This window comes from Bos grunniens, chromosome 20 (genome assembly GCF_055505025.1).
Source record: "Bos grunniens cultivar Pamir isolate PY7600 chromosome 20, Bosgru_T2T1.0, whole genome shotgun sequence".
Lineage (NCBI taxonomy): Eukaryota > Metazoa > Chordata > Mammalia > Artiodactyla > Bovidae > Bos > Bos grunniens.
Window position 1 is genome coordinate 25,127,613 of NC_141184.1, and position 19,645 is coordinate 25,147,257.

The window sequence follows — 19,645 nt, forward strand, 5'->3', positions numbered from 1 at the left end:
ATCCAGTTTATTGTGGAATCATGTACTTTACTGTGATATAACTAAATTTCTCACCAGCAAGTTTGTTTTGTACTTCTCTGCATGACTGCTGTAGAGCTGATTTTTTCTAAAATTTGTTGAATTTTAAATATGTTGAGCATAAAATAGGTGTGAAATGAGACAACATACTCTTTCTGAAACTGTAAAGCTATAATCAACCTTAAAACTAGGAAATCCAGAATAACTAATGAGGTGACACAGAGTTGACAACAGCTGCTAATTGTAACCAGAATCTTATGTTGCAAGTGGCAGCTGTATTTCAGAAAATATGTTTCATGGACAGATTTACTGTGGGTGGTAAATTACTTCCCAAACTTTCCCTGGTAAATGTTTCTCCATGATGTTTATCATAGCCTATTCAGGCTCTAGGCATCTGTCATCCTTCTAAAGGATTCAGACAAACAAAAGAGTCAAATATTACAATATTGTCTTCTAGTTTAATTACTGATCTCTTTTCACACTGTAATTGAATATCTAAAGCTTTTTTTTATGTACATTTTTTATGCTAACAAGATGAGTTTAATATTATATTTTCAGGCATGGCCCTATATTTTATCAGATTTGGCAGCATAATTTTAGAAGCATAATTTCAAGTTCATTTGTTCCCCAAATATTTTTCTTCCCTTTGTCACAATTCTTGAGATTTTACAGGTAAAACTACTACTCATTGTTTTTTTAAGATGTAAGTACCCTATAAAAGTAAATATTTCTGGTAGAACTATGAATTTAAAAACATATCAGCTACTTTTATGTATCATAATAAAGCTTGCAAGTTTTACTATCAGTCTCTGACCAAGAATTTTTTCTCTTGAAATTGTATCATGTGGAAATTATCAGATATAATGTGTGAGATATAGACTCACACACTATGAGTCAGACATGACTGAGTGATTTTCACTTCACTGCATATATATACACATATATATAGACAATAGAAGTTTATTAAGAAAGGTAATGACATTAGCAAATATTTACAATTAGTAAAATATATAAATCCATAAATGTTACAGTAGTTCTACTTAATAATAAATAATTAGGAGATTGATAAGTTGTTTGAAAGATGAAATACTTGATGGAAATAGAATAAATAGCACTGGTGTATCTACTAAGGGGATAATTATAGACATCTTATTTGCTGTAAAATTATCTGTGCAATACATTTTTCTAAAATGAATGGCTATAATTATATAATCTTGAAAACTTGAAAGCTTGAAAAGATATGAATGTTCTCACATATAAAATAACAAGGACTATATTTACCACCTGTTTCCACACTAAAAGCCAGATGAAATATACGAAACAATTATTTTTGAAGTATTAGATATCAGGAGACAGAGAGGGTAGTTCCTGGGCAAAGAGGAAGAAATGATGCAATCCTCCAAAGTGGCTTTGGCCTGGGAGGGTTTCTAGGTAATAACACAGGAAGTGGGAGCCCAGGTGTAGCCTGTCAATCTCTTGTGTTCAAGAGATGATTCTGAGGGTCCAAGGAGACTAATGTGGGCTACAATTTTCTGGGTAGAGGATTTCAGGGAATAGAATTTCACAGAGAACCACATAAATATGAAAAGAATCCCACTCAACTCTTCAGCTGAGTACTGGTCAGAATACACATGAGAACAAGTAAAATCTATGGCTTCCAAAGATGTAACCAATTATAAGGTCTGGCAGGAGCAAAGTTGAACTGGCATGTGTCTGGAAATAATTCTAGTTCCAACCAGCCAAAGTGGAAAATTCATCACTCATGGGGCTTTGTTGGACTACTCAGAAATGTCTTACCTGATTTATGGGGCAAAACCAGTTATAGACAAAGGGCTGCTGAAGCAAAAGCTAAAAGGTTTAAGCTATTTCCAGTAACTTAGCCACACATCTGAATACAGTTCAAGAGTATTTATAAAAAAGTAAAGCTGTCACACACTAAACACAGTATAAACACAATATTTTTTGTGCAATCAGAAATCACAGGTAAGTATGGAATGGGAAATGTGACTGCAAACGAAAATCTGTCAACAAAACTAACCTGGATATTACACAGTTGACAGAATTAGCTGACAATGATATTTTAACAGTTATTTTAAATGCATTCTGAATATTTAACTTGAAGAAGGAAATGGCAACCCATCCCAGTATTCTTGTCCAGAGAATACTATGACAGAAGAGTCTGGTAGGTAATAGTCTATACAATCACAAAGAGATGAAAGAATAAGGATACACACACACACACACATATAATATATATATATATATATATATATATATATCCTTCATAAAGCTTCTAGAAAAGAAACTACAGTCTGTGAGTTGAAAATCATCCTATGATGGAATTAAAGCAGGTTAGGTATTGCAAAAAAAAAAAAAAAAGAATTGGTAAACTTAAAAGAAAAATGAATAGGAACTATTTAAAATAACTAAGGTGAGAGAGATTAAAAAATTAGAGCACCAGTGAGCTGTGTTGCACTTTCTTTTTTTTTTTTCTAATTTTATCTTATTTTTAAACTTTACATAATTGTATTAGTTTTGCCAAATATCAAAATGAATCCGCCACAGGTATACATGTGTTCCCCATCTCGAACCCTCCTCCCTCCTCCCTCCCCATACCATCCCTCTGGGCCGTCCCAGTGCACCAGCCCCAAGCATCCAGCATCATGCACTTTCAAGAGACCTAACATAATTAAAATTAAATGATCTGAAAGAGAGGAGGATAGGGCAACATTATTGAAGAAACAGTGGTTGAAAAGTTTTCCAAGTTTGACAAAAGCCATAAACTCACAGATCCAAGAAGCATATAAACTTCAAGTACAAAATATATGAAGCATATTATATAAAGTCACATCATAATCAAATTGCTTAAAGCTTTTGACAAAATTTAAATGCATCCTAAGAAACAACTAAGTTATTAGACAAAATAAACATACAGACATTTAAAAATATTTACTTTAGGATCTAGAAAAAAGCAACGGCTACCCTCAATCTAAAATTCTATACCAACAAGAAAAGAATGATAAGATTAAAAAAGGAAATATTGAAGAATTCAAAATAATGCACAGTATTAATCCAAACAAGGCAGAAAATAGGAATGATGAAACAAAGAAAAGACAGAGCAATTAGAAAACAAACAGAAAAAAAGCATGAGGTATATAATAACTGAAATAAAAAATACACCAGAAGGAATCAACAGATTATGTGATAAAGAAGAATTGACCAGCAATCTGGAAGACAGAGTAGTGGAAATCATTGAAGATAAATAGGAAAAACGAAAAAAAAAAAAAAAAAGATAAAAATAAAGGAAGAAAACTTGCAAGACTTCTAGTATAACATCAAGCACCATAAGATTCATATTTTGTGGTCCAGAAAAAGAGAAACAGAGAAACAGGAAGAGAGCATATTTGAAGACATGATAGCAGAAAAATTTCCTAACCCAAGAAGGGAAACAGGCATCCAGGCCAGGAAGCACAGAGTCCAAAACAGGACCAATCCAAAGAGGACCACACCAAGACATATTGTAATGAAATCAGAAAATTAAAGAGAGGATATTAAAAGCCGGAAGTGAAAAGCAACAAGATATATATAAGGGAATGCCCATAGGCTATCAGTCAACTTTTCAACAGTTACTACACAGGACAGAAGAGAGTGACACAGTATATTTAACGTGATGAGAGGAAAAGCCTACAAGCAATAATATGCTCCCTGGCAAGATTTCACTGAGATTTGATGGAGACATCAAAGGTTTTATAGACAAGCAAACATTAAAGAGTTCAGAACCATAACACCAACTTTAAAAAAAATTTAAAGGGATTTCTCTGAGTAAAAATGAACAGCAGAACTAGAAATGTATAAAAAAAATCCCATTTGTAAAGGCAACTATACAGTAGAGGTGGTGAATCAATGATGCACGACACTAGTACAAAGGTTGAAAGACCAAAGTAGTAAAATAATGCATATATGCAGCAAGTAGTTAAGGGACACATAAAACAAAGTGACGTAAAATATGATGTCAAAAACGTTTAATGTAGAGAGGATTTGTGGAGTAAAAATGCAGTGCTGGCTGAACTTAAGACATATGCCGCTTAAAATTCATATATATATATATATATGAATCTAAAAAAATTCATATATATATATATATATATATATATGAACTGATATATATATAAACCTCATGGTAACCACAACCTCATGATAACCCCCAACAAACAAAAATTCAGGACCAGATGTCTTCATAGCTGAATTCTACCAAACATTTGTAGGAATTAAAACCTATCCTTTTTAAACTATTACATAAAATTTTAAAGGAATGGATAACTCTGAATGCATACTAAGAGGACAGCATCATCTTGAATCACTCAAATATCTGTAACAGATACACTCATGCAAAAGAGAAAAGAATTCAAACCAAAGACTGAAGGCAACCATAGAATCAGAAGGCAGAAGAGAAAAGGATGAAGAAAGGAATAAAATAGCACTACAAAACAACCCCAAAACCATTAATAAAGTGACAGTAGGTACATAGCTATCAATAATTACCTTAAATGCAAATGGACCAAATGAAAACAAAAACATAACAATACAAAACCTTTGGGACACAGTAAAAACAGATCCAGAGGGAAGTTTATAGCAATGCAAGTTTATCTCAGTAAACAAGAAGAATCTCAGAGACAACCTAATTTTACACCTAAAGTAACTAAGAAAAGAAGAAAAAATAAAATCCAAAGTTAGTTGAAGAAAAGCAATTATAAGAAGCAGAAATACATGAAATAGACACTAAGAAACAAGCAAACAAAGAAACAATAGGAAAGATCAACAAAACTACGAATTAAGTCTTTGTAAAAATAAACAAAACTGATATTTTTGTCATTGAGTCATTGAGTCATTGAGAAAAAAGAGAGTGGGTCCAAATTAATACAATTAGAAATTAAAAAAGAGAAGTTACAACCTACAACACAGTCCTCAATAAAACTAGAAGAAAAAAAAAATGCCTTATTATGGACAATGGAAAAGACAAGGAAAAACTAAACCAATTCTGAGGGACAAAAGCCATGGGTTGCTTTTTGTACAAGTTCATCCTTGAGGCTCTGCCATGTACGACTGAATTCAGTCATATTAGTTTATGAATGTGAAATCTTGTTAATTATCTCTAAAAATCAGGCCTAGAAAGCAGAATATATAGGTTAAAGAATTGGCTGTGCATTCAGATCAACAATAGTTTGAATCCTCAGCCTGCCAGTTATTTCTATAGAGTCCTTGGTAAAGCTCCTTAAACTCTTTGCATCTCTATCTCTATTTATTTTTAATAATATAGATGTACATGTCAATCCTGAACTCCCGATCTATCTCTCCTCTTAGGCTTCCCCTCAAAAAACCACAACCTTATTCTCTAAGTCTGTGAGCTTCTCTGATGGCTCAGTAAGGAAAGAATCACTTGCAGTGCATGAGACACTAAAGAAGCGAGTTCGATCCCTGGGTTGGGATGATCCTCTGGAGAAGGTAATGCCAACCCACTCCAGGATTCTTAGAGAATTCCATGAAAAGAGGGACCTGGTGGGATATAGTCCATGGGGTCACAGAGTCGGATGTGACTGAGCGACTAACACACACACACACATACATATGCATAACTGAATCACTTTGTTGTACACCTGGAATTAATACAATATTGTTAATCAACTATGCTCTAATATAAAATAGTTTATTTAAACAATATAGGTGATAATGATGTACTTGCCTTATACTGTTGTGATGAGATTTAAATGATCTGATACTTTGAATAGTTCCCAGTTCATAGCAAGGGCACAATAAATAACAATTACTTTATAGAGAAAAAGATAGACAAATATTTGAGTTTCATATCATGAATCTGATGCCACCATTTGAGTAGAAAAGCATTTTGTTGCTTATAACTTGATTCAATGAAAAGATTAAAATCTTTGTGTAGAAAGGGGTGTTAAAATGATTAAACTTAATACAATCCCTGATGTTATCTGAATAAATAAACAAATATCCTTGGCAACATGGAAAATCAGCTTGCCTTTCTCAAGTTAATCAATATTCATTGAATTCAAGATATGAATGCAAGATATACCAAATGAATGAGAAAGATTACTAAGAGACTGTCTCCTTTATACTGCAGAATGCTCAGCAGCAGGGGAATTCAGTTCAGTTCAGTTCAATCGTTCAGTCGTGTCCAACGCTTTGCGACCCCATGAATTGCAGCACGCCAGGCCTCCCTGTCCATCACCAACTCCCAGAGTTCACTTAAACTCACGTCCACTGAGTCGGTGATGCCATCCAGCCATCTCATCCTCTGTCGTCCCCTTCTCCTCCTGCCCCCAATCCCTCCCAGCATCAGAGTCTTTTCCAAGTAGGGCAATAAATTGTTCTTAATCTAAAACAGTCAATATCCTGTCACTTGTCTAAAACTTTCTAACAGTGGGTATTATTAACTGACAAAAGGTAAAATCAATGACTTTGTTAAAAACATAAATGTGGAATTTTAAGCATAAATATTTAGTATCACAAATACTAGGTCTAAATGAAGGCACATATAACACTGACTACTGTGTTTTTAGAAACTGAAAAATCTATCAAGAATAGATATTTATTGAGCATTTATAGCTATTGGTATCTACAGTCCCTTATGCAATTCTTCCCTTTATGCATTTTTATGTACATGGTGAATTATTTCTATTTCAATACTGCAAAGAACACAAAAACACTCTGAACTTCCTTTTGTTACTTAAAAAAATAAATTCACATATAAGAGATGCCAAAGCCAATCAGCCACACTCAATTTCAATAAAAAATAAATATAATTTTGAATGTAAACCTGCTGGAACATACGTGTAGACCACTGGAAAACTAGATTACTTACTTAATTTTAAGAGGTTTGTTTTATACAACATGATAATGTAAAATTAATACTCTTTATGCATGATGATATAAAAGTACAAATAATCTTTCATTCATTGGTATTATGTTTTTAAATTAATGTTGAATAATATACAAATATATGATTTGAACCTGAACATTTACTTAAAAGAGAAAGTTACATTAATTCTTTTCTAATTAACCTAAAACTAGCCAAATGGTTCAAGCTAAACTCTGAGTACTAAGTATGGATTAAAATTTCATGAATTGTTTCTTTATTTTAAAAACATATTAATTAACCAACAAATTAAACTCAGTGTATATTTAGTGCAAAAAATGTTGCTTTGTAAATTAACATGAATAGTTATTACATCTAAATGTAATGCCTATATATTTAGTGTTGCTCTCATTGATTTTCTATGTATGATATATGACATGAATTGTAGGAAATTTGGGCATTCCCAATACATATTTAATTATTTAATTTCCCTAATCAATATAAAAATTTAAAAATTGTATGAATATAGTTCATTTTACAATGTGGTGTTAGTTTCTGGTAAACAGCAAAATAGTTCAGTTTATACTACATGTCAATATATATATTCTTCTTATACATTCTCATCCATTATAGATTATTACAAGATATTGAGTATAGTTCCCTATGCTACATGGTAAGTACTTGTTGGGTAAAAAAATTAAATTTTAATAAAGTATAATTTTATGTATTTTATTATCCTAGTCACACATTAACAAACAATATAGTATTTGTTCCTTTAGTCTTCTTTGTCTTCATCAGCATACCTACCCATCTTCATCCACCCATCCTATTTGTCAGTTAATATCACAATTACATTTATATTCTCCTTAAGCATAACTTGAGCTTCCCTGGTAAAGTATCCACCTGCAATGTGGGTTCGATTCCTGAGTTGGGAAGATCCCCTGGAGAAGGGAACAGCTACCCACACCAGTATACTGGCCTAGAGAATTCCATGGATAGAGGAACCTGGCAGGCTATACACTCCACGGGATTACAAAGAGTCGGACATGACTGAGTGATTTTCACTACACTTCACTTAAGCATAATTTATGGCACATTTGAAAGCTTTAAAATGGTTAATACAATCTTCAGATTTTGAGAAATTATTACACTATTCTGTACAAATAATATTAATTTTTAATAGTTTCACTGTTCTCAAATATCACTACTGTCTTTACCAATCCTGTGTGTTTTTAATAGAATATACTTGATGTTTTGTTTACCAAAAATTTTTATGTAAAATGTGCCTAGAGACTAATTTCATCAATTTTCCAGTTATCTCTTAATAATTTTTCTAGAAGAACATTTTTCTAGAAAATTTTATTTAGATCTCTTATTATTTGAACTATGATTTATCTAAGAAGGACAGTGAGATAAGGATTACTTCGATAACTAATGGATTAAAACATGGACACAGGAGCCAGATAGCCTGAATCTCAAACCAGCTTTTCCAGTGACTAATTTTTTGGCATGTTCTTTAAATGCTCAGTACTATAGTCTTATCATCGGCAGAAAGATAAAATAATAGGAGCTGCCTTGTTAAGTGTGATGTGCGTGTTTAATTGCTCAGTCATGTCCGACTCTCTGCGACCCCATGGACTGTAGACAGCCAGGCTTCTCTCTCCCTGGAGATTCTCCAGGCAGGAATACTGGAGTGGGTTGCCATGCCTTTCTCCAGGGGTTCTTCTCAACTTGGGTCAAACCCAGGTACCCTGCATTGCAGGCAGATTCTTTACCATCTGAGCTACCAGGGAAGCCCAAAGTGTGATGAGTCAAAGAAATCAATATATCCAGAGCACTTAAAAGGCAGCACAGCTGAGTCTTTGTTATGGAAGCATTTCGTCTTATTACTGTACTTGATCACATATTGTACATTTTTTTCACACAACTCGTAAATAGTGAGTAATTGTTATATATCTTCAAACTTATGTTTCCTCAAAACACTTACTTTATTAAATTGTTCATGGCATCTGGGTCATATGCTGTCACCTGTCCAATGATGCTGCCTTCCTTTACATCTTCATCTACTTCTATCAAATAAAAGACTTTACTGAACACAGGAGGCTCATCTATATCTTCCACAGATATTTTAACCACAGCTGTGTCTTTGAAAGGCCCCAGGTGTAAGAATCGTGGATCAGGGTGAGTGTTACTTGCATCCACTTTTAAAGTGTACAGCATCTTGTTTTCAAAATCTAAATTCTAAAGTGAAATGAAGTAAGAAAAATTAGTATAACATAGCAGACATAACAAGCAGAGAAAATATCAAAATGTAATAAACATCCCTCCAGTAGTTCCAGTAATTTTGGTTAAATAAGTTTCCCAATTATTGCTTCATGGGTATATCAAATAAGTTAGTACATTTTTAATTTTGCCTTACATGTTTATAAAGAGTAGTTGATGTAACAGTATAACATTAATACTTATTTGCACTTATTAATACATTTTATATTTTGGTGGTCACAGGTAAATGAAATATCTAATAAATAAATAGGCTATTTATTTATTACTATATTATGTATTATTATTTTAAAGTTATAAAAATTTGAAATCAGCAGAAATATAAAGTTGAGATTTAGCAGGCTATTCATATAAGTTGCGTACATTTGGAAATGTACATGAAATAATAGTGTTGTCGTTGTTGTTTAGTCGCTAAGTCCTGTGTGACTTTTTGCGACCCCATGGAATGCAACACACCAGCCTTCTCTGTCCTTCACTATCTCCCAGAGTTCACTCAAATTCATGCCCATTGAGTCAGTGATACTATCTAACCATCTCATCCTCTGCTGCCCCCTTCTCCTTTTGCCTTCAATCTTCTCCAGCATCAAAGTCTTTTCCAATGAGTCCGCTTTTCATGTGAGGTGGCCAGAGTATCGCCATGGCAAAATAATGTCATGGAGAAATATAAAAATGACTTTTGAGATTACTTGATCCTAATTGTACTTGTTGTTTACTCTAAGCAAGAGCTGTTGAAGTTTTATAGCAATTTTAAGTGTCAGTGATAAAGATGCTTAACTCACTTGAAGAAAACTCACAACTATTCACATTTATGTGAAGGACAGAAGCATATAAAAGATGGAAGAAATAATCCTAGGCTTTCTTACCTAAAAAGCAAGAATAAACCATAAAATGCTCAATGAAAAAATGAAGACAGCAAGAAGAAACCTGTTTGACAGTTATAATCCCTTCCTGTGTATCCTTGTCAGTGATGACATCGAACATGTCTGCTCCATCTCCTTCGGCAATGCTGTATTCCACCTCAGCATTTTCCCCCACGTCAGGGTCATTGGCTTTTATCCTTCCAAGAGGAGTTCCAAGAGGTACAGACTCAGGAGAATGAAACTGATACGTACCTGAAAATTAAATCAAAGCTGTTTCATCTTTAGATAACAAAAACTTTCATTTCCTCTGCTCTTTTTATTAAATTAATTTTAAGTTAGGAGAATTTTTCATCATATTGAATTGTAAGCTGTCAAAAATTTACAGATTTATTAAGTAGGGAAAATAATTTATAAAGGCAGAACTCTCTCATTTTGTAAATGAGAAATATGTTCCAGAAAGAATAAATGGATATCTCAAGGTTATTTAGATAATAGATGGTAGTTCTGATATTAGAATCCAGAACTTTTTGACTTAAGAGGAGAGGAAAGCAATTGTTTACTGCTTATTTGAAGTGTTCAGTATTATCATTACACATTATTCATTTGCTAAATTATTTAGAACATACATTTATTCTTATATTCTAACTCAAGGACAGAAAAAAATAAATTCTTTCATGACAGGTTCACAAGGAGATCCAACCAGTCCATTCTAAAGGAGATCAGTCCTGGGTGTTCACTGGAAGGACTGATGCTAAAGCTGAAACTCCAATAATTTGGCCACCTCATGAGAAGAGTTGACTCACTGAAAAAGATTCTGATGCTGGGAGGGATTGGGGGCAGGAGAGGAAGGGGATGACAGAGGATGAGATGGCTGGATGGCATCACCGACTCGATGGGCACGAGTTTGAATAAACTCCGGGAGTTGGGGATGGACAGGGAGGCCTGGCGTGCTGCAGTTCATGGGGTTGCAAAGAGTTGGACATGACTGAGCAACTGAACTGAACTGAAATTATTTAGAACATGCATTTATTCTTATATTCTAACTCAAGGATTAAAAAAGAATAAATCCTTTCATGACAAGTTCTTTCTTTATTTCCTTCTTTTCTTTTTTGCTTGTTAATGTCTTTTATTGGGATATAAATGTTTTTGTCTCCTGAAATGTTTACATTGTGCTGTCCCCAAAAGCATGTAAGTTTGTGAGGGTTTATTCAAGAGATAATTGGAAAATATCACAATAAATATTAATGAAAGTTAGAAATGTTTTTAAACATTTAATATGTGTTGATGTCTATATAAGGCCAAGGGCTTCTATGTTAATTCATTTAATTCTAACATTCATCCTCATAGAATGAAGGCAGGTATATTGTCCTCAGAGATAAGGCTCAAGGAAATTACCCTGTAAAATTGGGAAATGCAGAAGGCAAAACTAAGTCTCTCTAACTTCAAAGTCTGTTCTCTTTCCAATTTGCTTGGTTCTTAAGAAGAGAGACTTCTAAATCCAGCTACTGTGAATTTGAATTCTCATCACTGGGCAAGTTAGTTAAATTCTTTAACCCTTAATTTCCACATCTATAAAATTGAGATGATGATAGCAATTAACTCGTATGTTTGTTAAGTAGATTACATGAAATTATGTCGTTAAGATGCTTAGTTCATTTCTTAGTTCAAGATCATTTCTACTATTACTATTACAGTTCCAAACCTTATGCTAAGAATTATAGAGTGGCAAGTCATTTGAGAATTCATCAGATCATACCCTTTCAGTTTATATTTAAGGAAACTGAATTCAAAGTTTAGATTTATGTTAATTAAGCTTATTATTCACATTCTCAGTGAAGTTTATTTTTTAACATTTATCGTATGTATATGTCCACCATCCAGAGCTATATTATTAAGTATTCAAATTTGATTAGCTTGAAAAAATGCTTTATTGCATTGGAATCAATGTCAGAAATTGAATTGTCAGGGTCCTTAGTAAAGCATTTCAAGAAAGGGCTCCTTATGTTTTTATTTACTGCCAAATGGAAATATTTGCAGCAGAGAATCAGTCTATATTTATAGGGTCTCATGGCTTACAAAGAATCTATGGTTTAACATGCATACCTAAAAATGGCTACAACTGAAAGGCTATAGACCGGTGTAATTATTCACAAGTAGGTAACAGATAACAGAAAATGTTTAACATAGCTCAGATGTCATCACAATCAAGGTATTCCATAAGGCTATGGGCAAATAAAAAAGAAAAATGTGGCCAATTAAACTAACTTGCATTGATTTTAATATAGTATTTGATTTCAGAGACATTAAAACATCAACAAACCTGTTTTATAATTGGATAAAAAAGGAATTATAGTTTTTAGGTACAAACAAGAGAACTGAGGCCAGTTACAGACATGGATTTGAAACCAAGTGGTCAGCCTTGAGAGTCCATACACATAACCAGGGAAAAGATAATCAAAAGAACTAGATTATCATAGAAATGTTGGGAAAGCTAGGCTGGAAAATTTTATAACTCTTCAAAAGGTAGGAGAGGATAATTAAAGTTGCCAAAAAGAACCTCATTTCCTTGTTGTCTCCATTAACTACTCAATGATAAAAATGACCATAGTCACTTTGAAGTGATGCAGTATTAACAGCTCAGACGTGTCTGAATCTTTGCATCCTATGGACGGTAGACCACCAAGCTCCTCTGTCTATGGGATTTCCCAGGCGAGAATATTGGAGTGGGTTGCCATTTCCTCCTCTAGGGTGTCTCCCAACCCAAGGATCAAACCTGCATCCCCTGCATTGCAGGTGGATTCTTCACTTTAATATGAGGGAAATTGTGACATTCTGTTGAAGGAGGGTTTGTGGATTCATCTGTATGCATAAACTAGGAGCAAAAACATTTAACTGTTCACAGTGTGTTTGAGAAACTTTCCACACGATATCACTGAAACCTCTCTTACTCTGAGGAAATCGAGGAGGATTGTTGTTGACATCTGTCAGAGTGATGTTGACTGTGGTGGTCCCAGAAAGTCCTCCCATCTGGCCTCCCATGTCTTTGGCTTGTATAACCACTTGGTACTGTTCTCTGTTTTCTCTGCTCATATCTGGTAATGCAGTTTTTATTATACCTTTTGGAAAAAGTAGACACATATTTTGCAATTCAATTGAGTTTTAAAATTAAGCCATGCAAGATCCATTTTACAGAAATTAATCAGAACATGCAGATGATAACATGTCAGTGGACCTAGATAAGTCCTTCAATCCATAACCAATTTAACATTAGTCACAGAACAGGCAAAAATTGTTCCATGGGCAATTGTTTAGGAAACAGGTTTTGCTAAATCAATTTAATTACTGTTTTGATAAATCAATTTAATTACCATTTTGATTAAAAAAAAAACTAACTTGAGCCAAAAACTTTAGATGAGTCAGCTTGTTTAATATTGATGATTGTCACATTTTTTAGGTTTTGGTAATTTCTAAGACACATAATGTGTTCAATCTCTATGAAAGTCTATATTTTACATCATAAATTTAAACTCAATTAATATTAGTCTCAAGGGCTAAGGATTCAAAACTTTTTCAATAATAGGAAATCTGCTTCTGTTTTCATGGAGTAAGTATTAGAAATACATAAAAACGCAATACGTAATAGATTGATTTTAAGTATATAAAAATCTAAAAATTAACTGTGCATCCAGATGTATTACATAATGAGAAAAAGGCCAAGTATTAAATGTTATTACCTGATTCGGGGTCCACTGAAAAATATGGCTGTCCTTGCAATATGCTATAGACCACTTTGGCACTATTTCCGTAGTTGGCGTCATCTGCATCTGTTGCAGTCACTTGTATAACAGATGTACCTACATGAATTCCCACCCAAACACAGATACTTAAGTACCTGGAAATTTGAAGCTATCTTTATGAAAACATATTACTGGGAATACGGTATCTTAGACCATGGTACAATTTTCAAGATATTTGTTTAAATTATGCTGCTAAAATCACTCATCTTTCTTTTTTTTTAATTTTAATATTCCTGAATAATATTGTTATGGGGCTATCTAAACAATCAAAAGCAAAATTTATCATAAAGGTGACTATGCACTGGTTGGTTGAAAATATTATGACAAAAAACAATTTTTCACTAAATACAGTGCTCATGCAATTCTCAGTTAATACGTTTATTGCTAACTGGAAGTGTGGACTCAGAGATAAATCCAACAATGAAAGCACTCTTGCTGCTTTTATTCTAATAAATTAAATATATATGGTAAATTTAATGAAAATAAAGGGGCTCTTTTTTCATGAAGAAAGAAACAAAAGACATAAAATTGCCAACATTTTTGGTATGCAAGATTTATATGTGTATTGCCTGTGTTTCTTTTTAAAACGTAGTTAACATTGTCATATATAATCATACCTATTGATATGCTTTGTATTATTTTCTACACATATGTAAATCAGTAGATATATCCTTCCAGAGTTAAGAAAGTGTATAATTGTCTCATATACAATACTATAATCTACCATTACTCTCGGTTAAATTTTATTTTGTAGAATTTCAATTATTTTCTCTTAACTTCATCACACATCATTATTTTTAAAAGATAAAAGAACTTTAAGGGAGCTAGTTTCAGGAGCTAAATATAATGTAATATATTGATGGACTTTTTCTCTATTTTCTAGAACTCTATAAAGATTCAAGGCATGATTCTAAACTACCATTAAATAAATCCTACATGTATTCCTTGAGCAAAATGAGTTTGTAGAGCATTTTCTAGTATATTACATGCAGTTTTTCAAACTGTTGACTCTGATTCTTACATAGATTTTGAAATTCTTTAGAAAAAGTGAGTTCCATGTTGGCTCTGTCACCTACTTTAATATCCCACATACATTACACAGGCAGAGCTTGTGTAATGAGTTGTAGTGAATGTTTCTCAAAATTTGTGTGTATATGCAGATTATAGAAACTAATATATTGCACATTAAGATTGTACCAACAACTTTATTTTTCATCAATATATCTGAATGCATGAATTTAGCAAATATTTTTCTGTTTTCTCAAAACTAACATGAGAACTTGATCTCTTCCTCTTAAAGCCTCTATTTTCCTCAGCTGCAATGGAATTTGCATATCTTGTGAGAGGAGAGGACACATTGTAACTTACTCAGTCCTGCTGCTAAGTCGCTTCAGTCGGGTCCGACTCTGTGCGACCCCATAGACAGAAGCCCACCAGGCTCCCCCGTCCCTGGGATTCTCCAGGCAAGAACACTGAAGTGGGTTGCCATTTCCTTCTCCAATGCATGAAAGTGAAAAGTGAAAGTGAAGTTGCTCAGTCGAGTCCGACTTTTACTCAGTCCTGCTGCTAAGTCGCTTCAGTCGTGTCCGACCCCATAGACAGAAGCCCACCAGGCTCCGCAGTCCATGGGATTTTCCAGGCAAGAATACTGGAGTGGGGTGCCATTGCCTTCTCGGAGTACTCAGTCCTAGGTGTACTCTTTTATCACTTAAAAAGCATCCACTTTTATCTGAGTTAGACCAAAGCAGAAATCTTTAAAGTGATTTCCACCCACAAGAACATTCAAAAGTTCAATTAGAGCTGTTTTCTGGTTTATGTTTATTTTTATATAATCTTTTGTGCATATATGTTAGATTATTGTTTCCATACTTAAGGATTATTTGAAATATGAATTATTAAACATAACCAAGATGCTAAATTCAAATTGTTAATTCACTGATTTCATAAATTTCTTTTGCTAGTAGATTCATTTTGACTGTGGCTATCATTTCATAATAAGTAAAAACACACCTCTATAATTTTGTGACACTTTTAGTGTTTTTTATTGTTAAGTTTGGTTCTGATCATTTGTTCTTTATCATGGGTATGTGATCTTTGAATCTACCCAAAACTATTTAACTTAAAAGCATTAAATAAAGGAATGGAAATCAATGTGGTTTAATGCCACAAATACCCGTATAAAATATTGTTCCCCTTCTCAGAACATAGTAATAATTAGAATGTTGTTAAACACTAATGAATACTAAGAGCATATCACTAATATATTACTTATACTAGAAAAATGAACAAATGAGAAATATATAGTGTTCTGAACTTTAGGGAAAGGTCAGCTTTTTTTTGGTTTGTTTGTTTTCTATTTCCATAAATGTAAGAATATTTCACAATTCATATTATTTAGTAATAAAATTAGTTGTTTATCTGCTTTTGTCCTAATTTTATAAATATTAGTTTATAAAAGACTAAAAGGGAATACATGGATTTTTACAGCCCTCTAGATATTTGCAGCTATATGTTTCATTTATTCTCAAATAATTTAAAATGAATATTTACTTTTTTATTAAATAAATATTAAGTAAAATGTAATGAAACCTGAATGACAAATTCATGTCATTTGTTACTTGTAGGTATTTTCCTGTGTGATGTAAAATATCCTAAGGCAAGGGCTTTTGTCTGCTTTTGTTCAATATTTTATCTCTAAAGCCCAACAGAGTTCCTAGTACAAAGTCATAACAAGATCTAACATTTACAAAATGCTTAACGTAGACTAGGCAGAGTTCTCAGTGCTTCATTTATGTTATTATTTTATCCTCATGATAAACATGGGATGTAGACCTTGGGGCATATTGAGTTTCCTCATGATCACATAGCTAGTAGGTGATAGGATGGGATTTGAGCTAGCCAGTCTGAAGAAGCTTCAGTCTAAACACTGTACTTACTAAATGGCCTGTCTGGTCATATAATTGAACACATTATTGAATCTACAGGCAGTGTAGATAGATAAGATAGAGCCCTAGATTAGGACATGAAGCATTCATTGATGAGTTAATTGTGTGATCTGTGAAAAGCTACCAATACTTTCTTTGTTGGGGGTGATGGTGTGGGAGGTAAACTGGATAAGTTTTTGAGGGACCAGTTGGGGGAAATACCCAGTCATGAGAAGCCTCCAAATTTACACAGTAGGAATTTGCCTTGATGGAGATGAATGCATGCAAATATAGAAAGTTGATAGATAATCTTTAACCGAAGTATAATGGTCACAAAAAATGGAAAACATAAAATATAGGAATCTGCTACAAATATCTAAATCAAAGTGTATCCCATTTTCCTTCACTATATAGCCTCATGTATTATCCAGATCAGTGTTCTGATCAGAAGATGCCAATGTGTTTCAGATTTCAAGAGTTAATTGAAATCATTTGGAGTTAATTGGAATCATTTGAATTTAGCTATTAACAAAAAGTTTTGTGTAGATATGTTAGATTATTAATTGTTTTCATACTTCAGGACTATTTGAAATATGAATTATTAAACATAACCAAGATGCTAAATTCAAATTGTTAATTCACTGATTTCATAAGATTTCTTTTGCTACCAGATTCATTTTATTTTGAGGCACATGATTCTGAGAACAAAAGTGAAATATGGTTTATGATTTTGACAGAAAGAAGAGGCAGAGGGAAAAAGCATGAAGAGGATTTGGTGAGAGAGAAAAAGAAAAGACAAATGTATTAAGAAATAACAAATAATCCAATAGAAGGGAACACTCTAAAGGAGAACATTGGGCTACAACATCGGAAAGAAAGATAAAATGAGAATAAAGAATTTATATACTTTATTATCTTAGGTTTGCTGCTGCTAAGTCGCTTCAGTCGTGTCCGACTCTGTGTGATCCCATAGATGGCAGCCCACCAGGCTCCGTCGTCCCTGGAATTCTCCAGGCAAGAACACTGGAGTGGGTTGCCATTTCCTTCTCCAATGCATGACAACGAAAAGAAAAAGGGAAGTCGCTCAGTCGCGTCAGACTCTTAGCGACCCCATAGACTGCAGCCTACCAGGCTCCTCCATCCATGGGATTTTCCAGGCTGGGAAATCTGGAGTGGGGTGCCATTGCCTTCTCTGATCTTAGGTTTAAGTTACCATAAAAGTTAATAGCAGATTTTCAATTATTGGGTTTAAATTAAAATCATTAATATAGTGAAAATAAGCTTACAATTAATAAGTTTATAATTAAATAATTATGAATTACTTCATTTAGAGAGAAGATGTTCTTTCTTATGTGGTTATATTTAGGCTTTAGCTGTTAACATATGGGCTACACAAACCTGACAAAGTTTCTAAATATCACCCTTTATGTTTCTCTGTAAATGATAATTTGTACAGGTAAAAGCAGAGAAAATCACATCTATAAACCTATAATGAGTTAATCTTTATTTTCCTTTAAATTAGGTAGAAGAATTGCAAAGGAAAAGCACAAAAATATACACATATATACAAGAAATATATATATATATATAAATAGATCTAAATTCTTATTGTAAAATGCAGTTTCCCCTTTCCTTATTTAGATTTAATTTTTTGAGAAATTTGAATTAAAATAATAAGAAAAAAATTCTACTTTCAAAGAGTCAATTTAATAAAATTAGAAGTTTTCCAAAGTACATTTTGCATAATAATCATAACTATTTTATAGTAGAGAAAAATAGTAAGGTATTTAAATTATCCAGTTATTTCTTCATTTTATTAACTTTTTTTTTCCTTTTTAAAAATAGTATAGTAACAATTTGTCTCTATTTTTTTGAGCAAGTCAGTTTAATTCTTTTAGACTCATTTTTACTTATTTATTGAGTGGTAATTAAACCAAGTAAGTATCTTCCACATATATATATATATATATATATGATATTTATAATATGCACATTTCTGTTTAAAAATACATACACATACAAGTCTATGAGTGGGGCAAGGAAGAATCAATTAGTGCAATAATGTCAATATTAGTAATAAAGAATAATAACTATCCTCTATAAAGGGGCAGGTTTCCCTGGTTAGCTCAAATGGTAAAGAATCTGCCTAATGCAGGAAACCTGGGTTCCATCCCTGGGTTGGGAACATCCCCTGGAGAAGGGCATGGCAATCCATTGCAGTATTCTTGTCTGGAGACTTACATAGGCAGAGGAGCCTGATGGGCTACAGTCCATGGAATCACAAAGAATCCGACACGACTGAATGACTAACACTACTCCTCTCTCTATAAATGGGATCAAGATTCACCTGTAGTTCTTAAATCTTTGTTTATCAGTACCAAAATCTGCAACTGGAGCCATACAGCCACCACCTATACACTTTTCTCAGTTTTGTTGTAATTGTAGACATGCAGGTAATGTTATTGGCAATGACCTAAATTCTCGTATTTAAGGTTTACAGTAATTAGAGATTGTACTGCCCATAATTTAAAGCTTATATAAATGACATACAGATTGCTTTACATGAAGGGCTTTTTGGACAAGATAATCTGCAAGCCTTCTCCTATGTATAAACTTATGTATTCTATATTTTAATATAGGTTTGAACAAGTGAAAGTTTTATGAAAAATAAATCAAAGAGGCACTTAGTCTAGTTCTGATCTTATCACATACTTGATAAATATTAATAGAATCTAGATGCTATTAGCATTTCATCTAATACTGATGAATTAGTATTTCATCTAATTCTAATGAATTTCATCAAATTTAAAGATAGTCTTTGAATTTGAATTTGGTAGATAGATTATAAAAACATATTGATTAGAAGATAATATTCCATTAAATAAT

At 32.9% G+C, this 19,645-nt stretch overlaps 1 protein-coding gene across 1 annotated transcript in view; it reads right to left on the minus strand.

Moving 5' to 3' along the window:
* CDH9 (cadherin 9) overlaps positions 1-19,645 on the minus strand; it is a 140,018-nt gene that overhangs the window by 12,979 nt on the left and 107,394 nt on the right. Inside the window, exons 4-7 of the mRNA XM_086362523.1 lie at positions 13,773-13,892; positions 12,987-13,154; positions 10,103-10,290; positions 8,886-9,139 (exon numbers count right to left, since the gene is read on the minus strand). Coding sequence (XP_086218649.1) covers positions 8,886-9,139; positions 10,103-10,290; positions 12,987-13,154; positions 13,773-13,892 — 730 coding nt within the window. The remainder of the gene's footprint in view (positions 1-8,885; positions 9,140-10,102; positions 10,291-12,986; positions 13,155-13,772; positions 13,893-19,645) is intronic.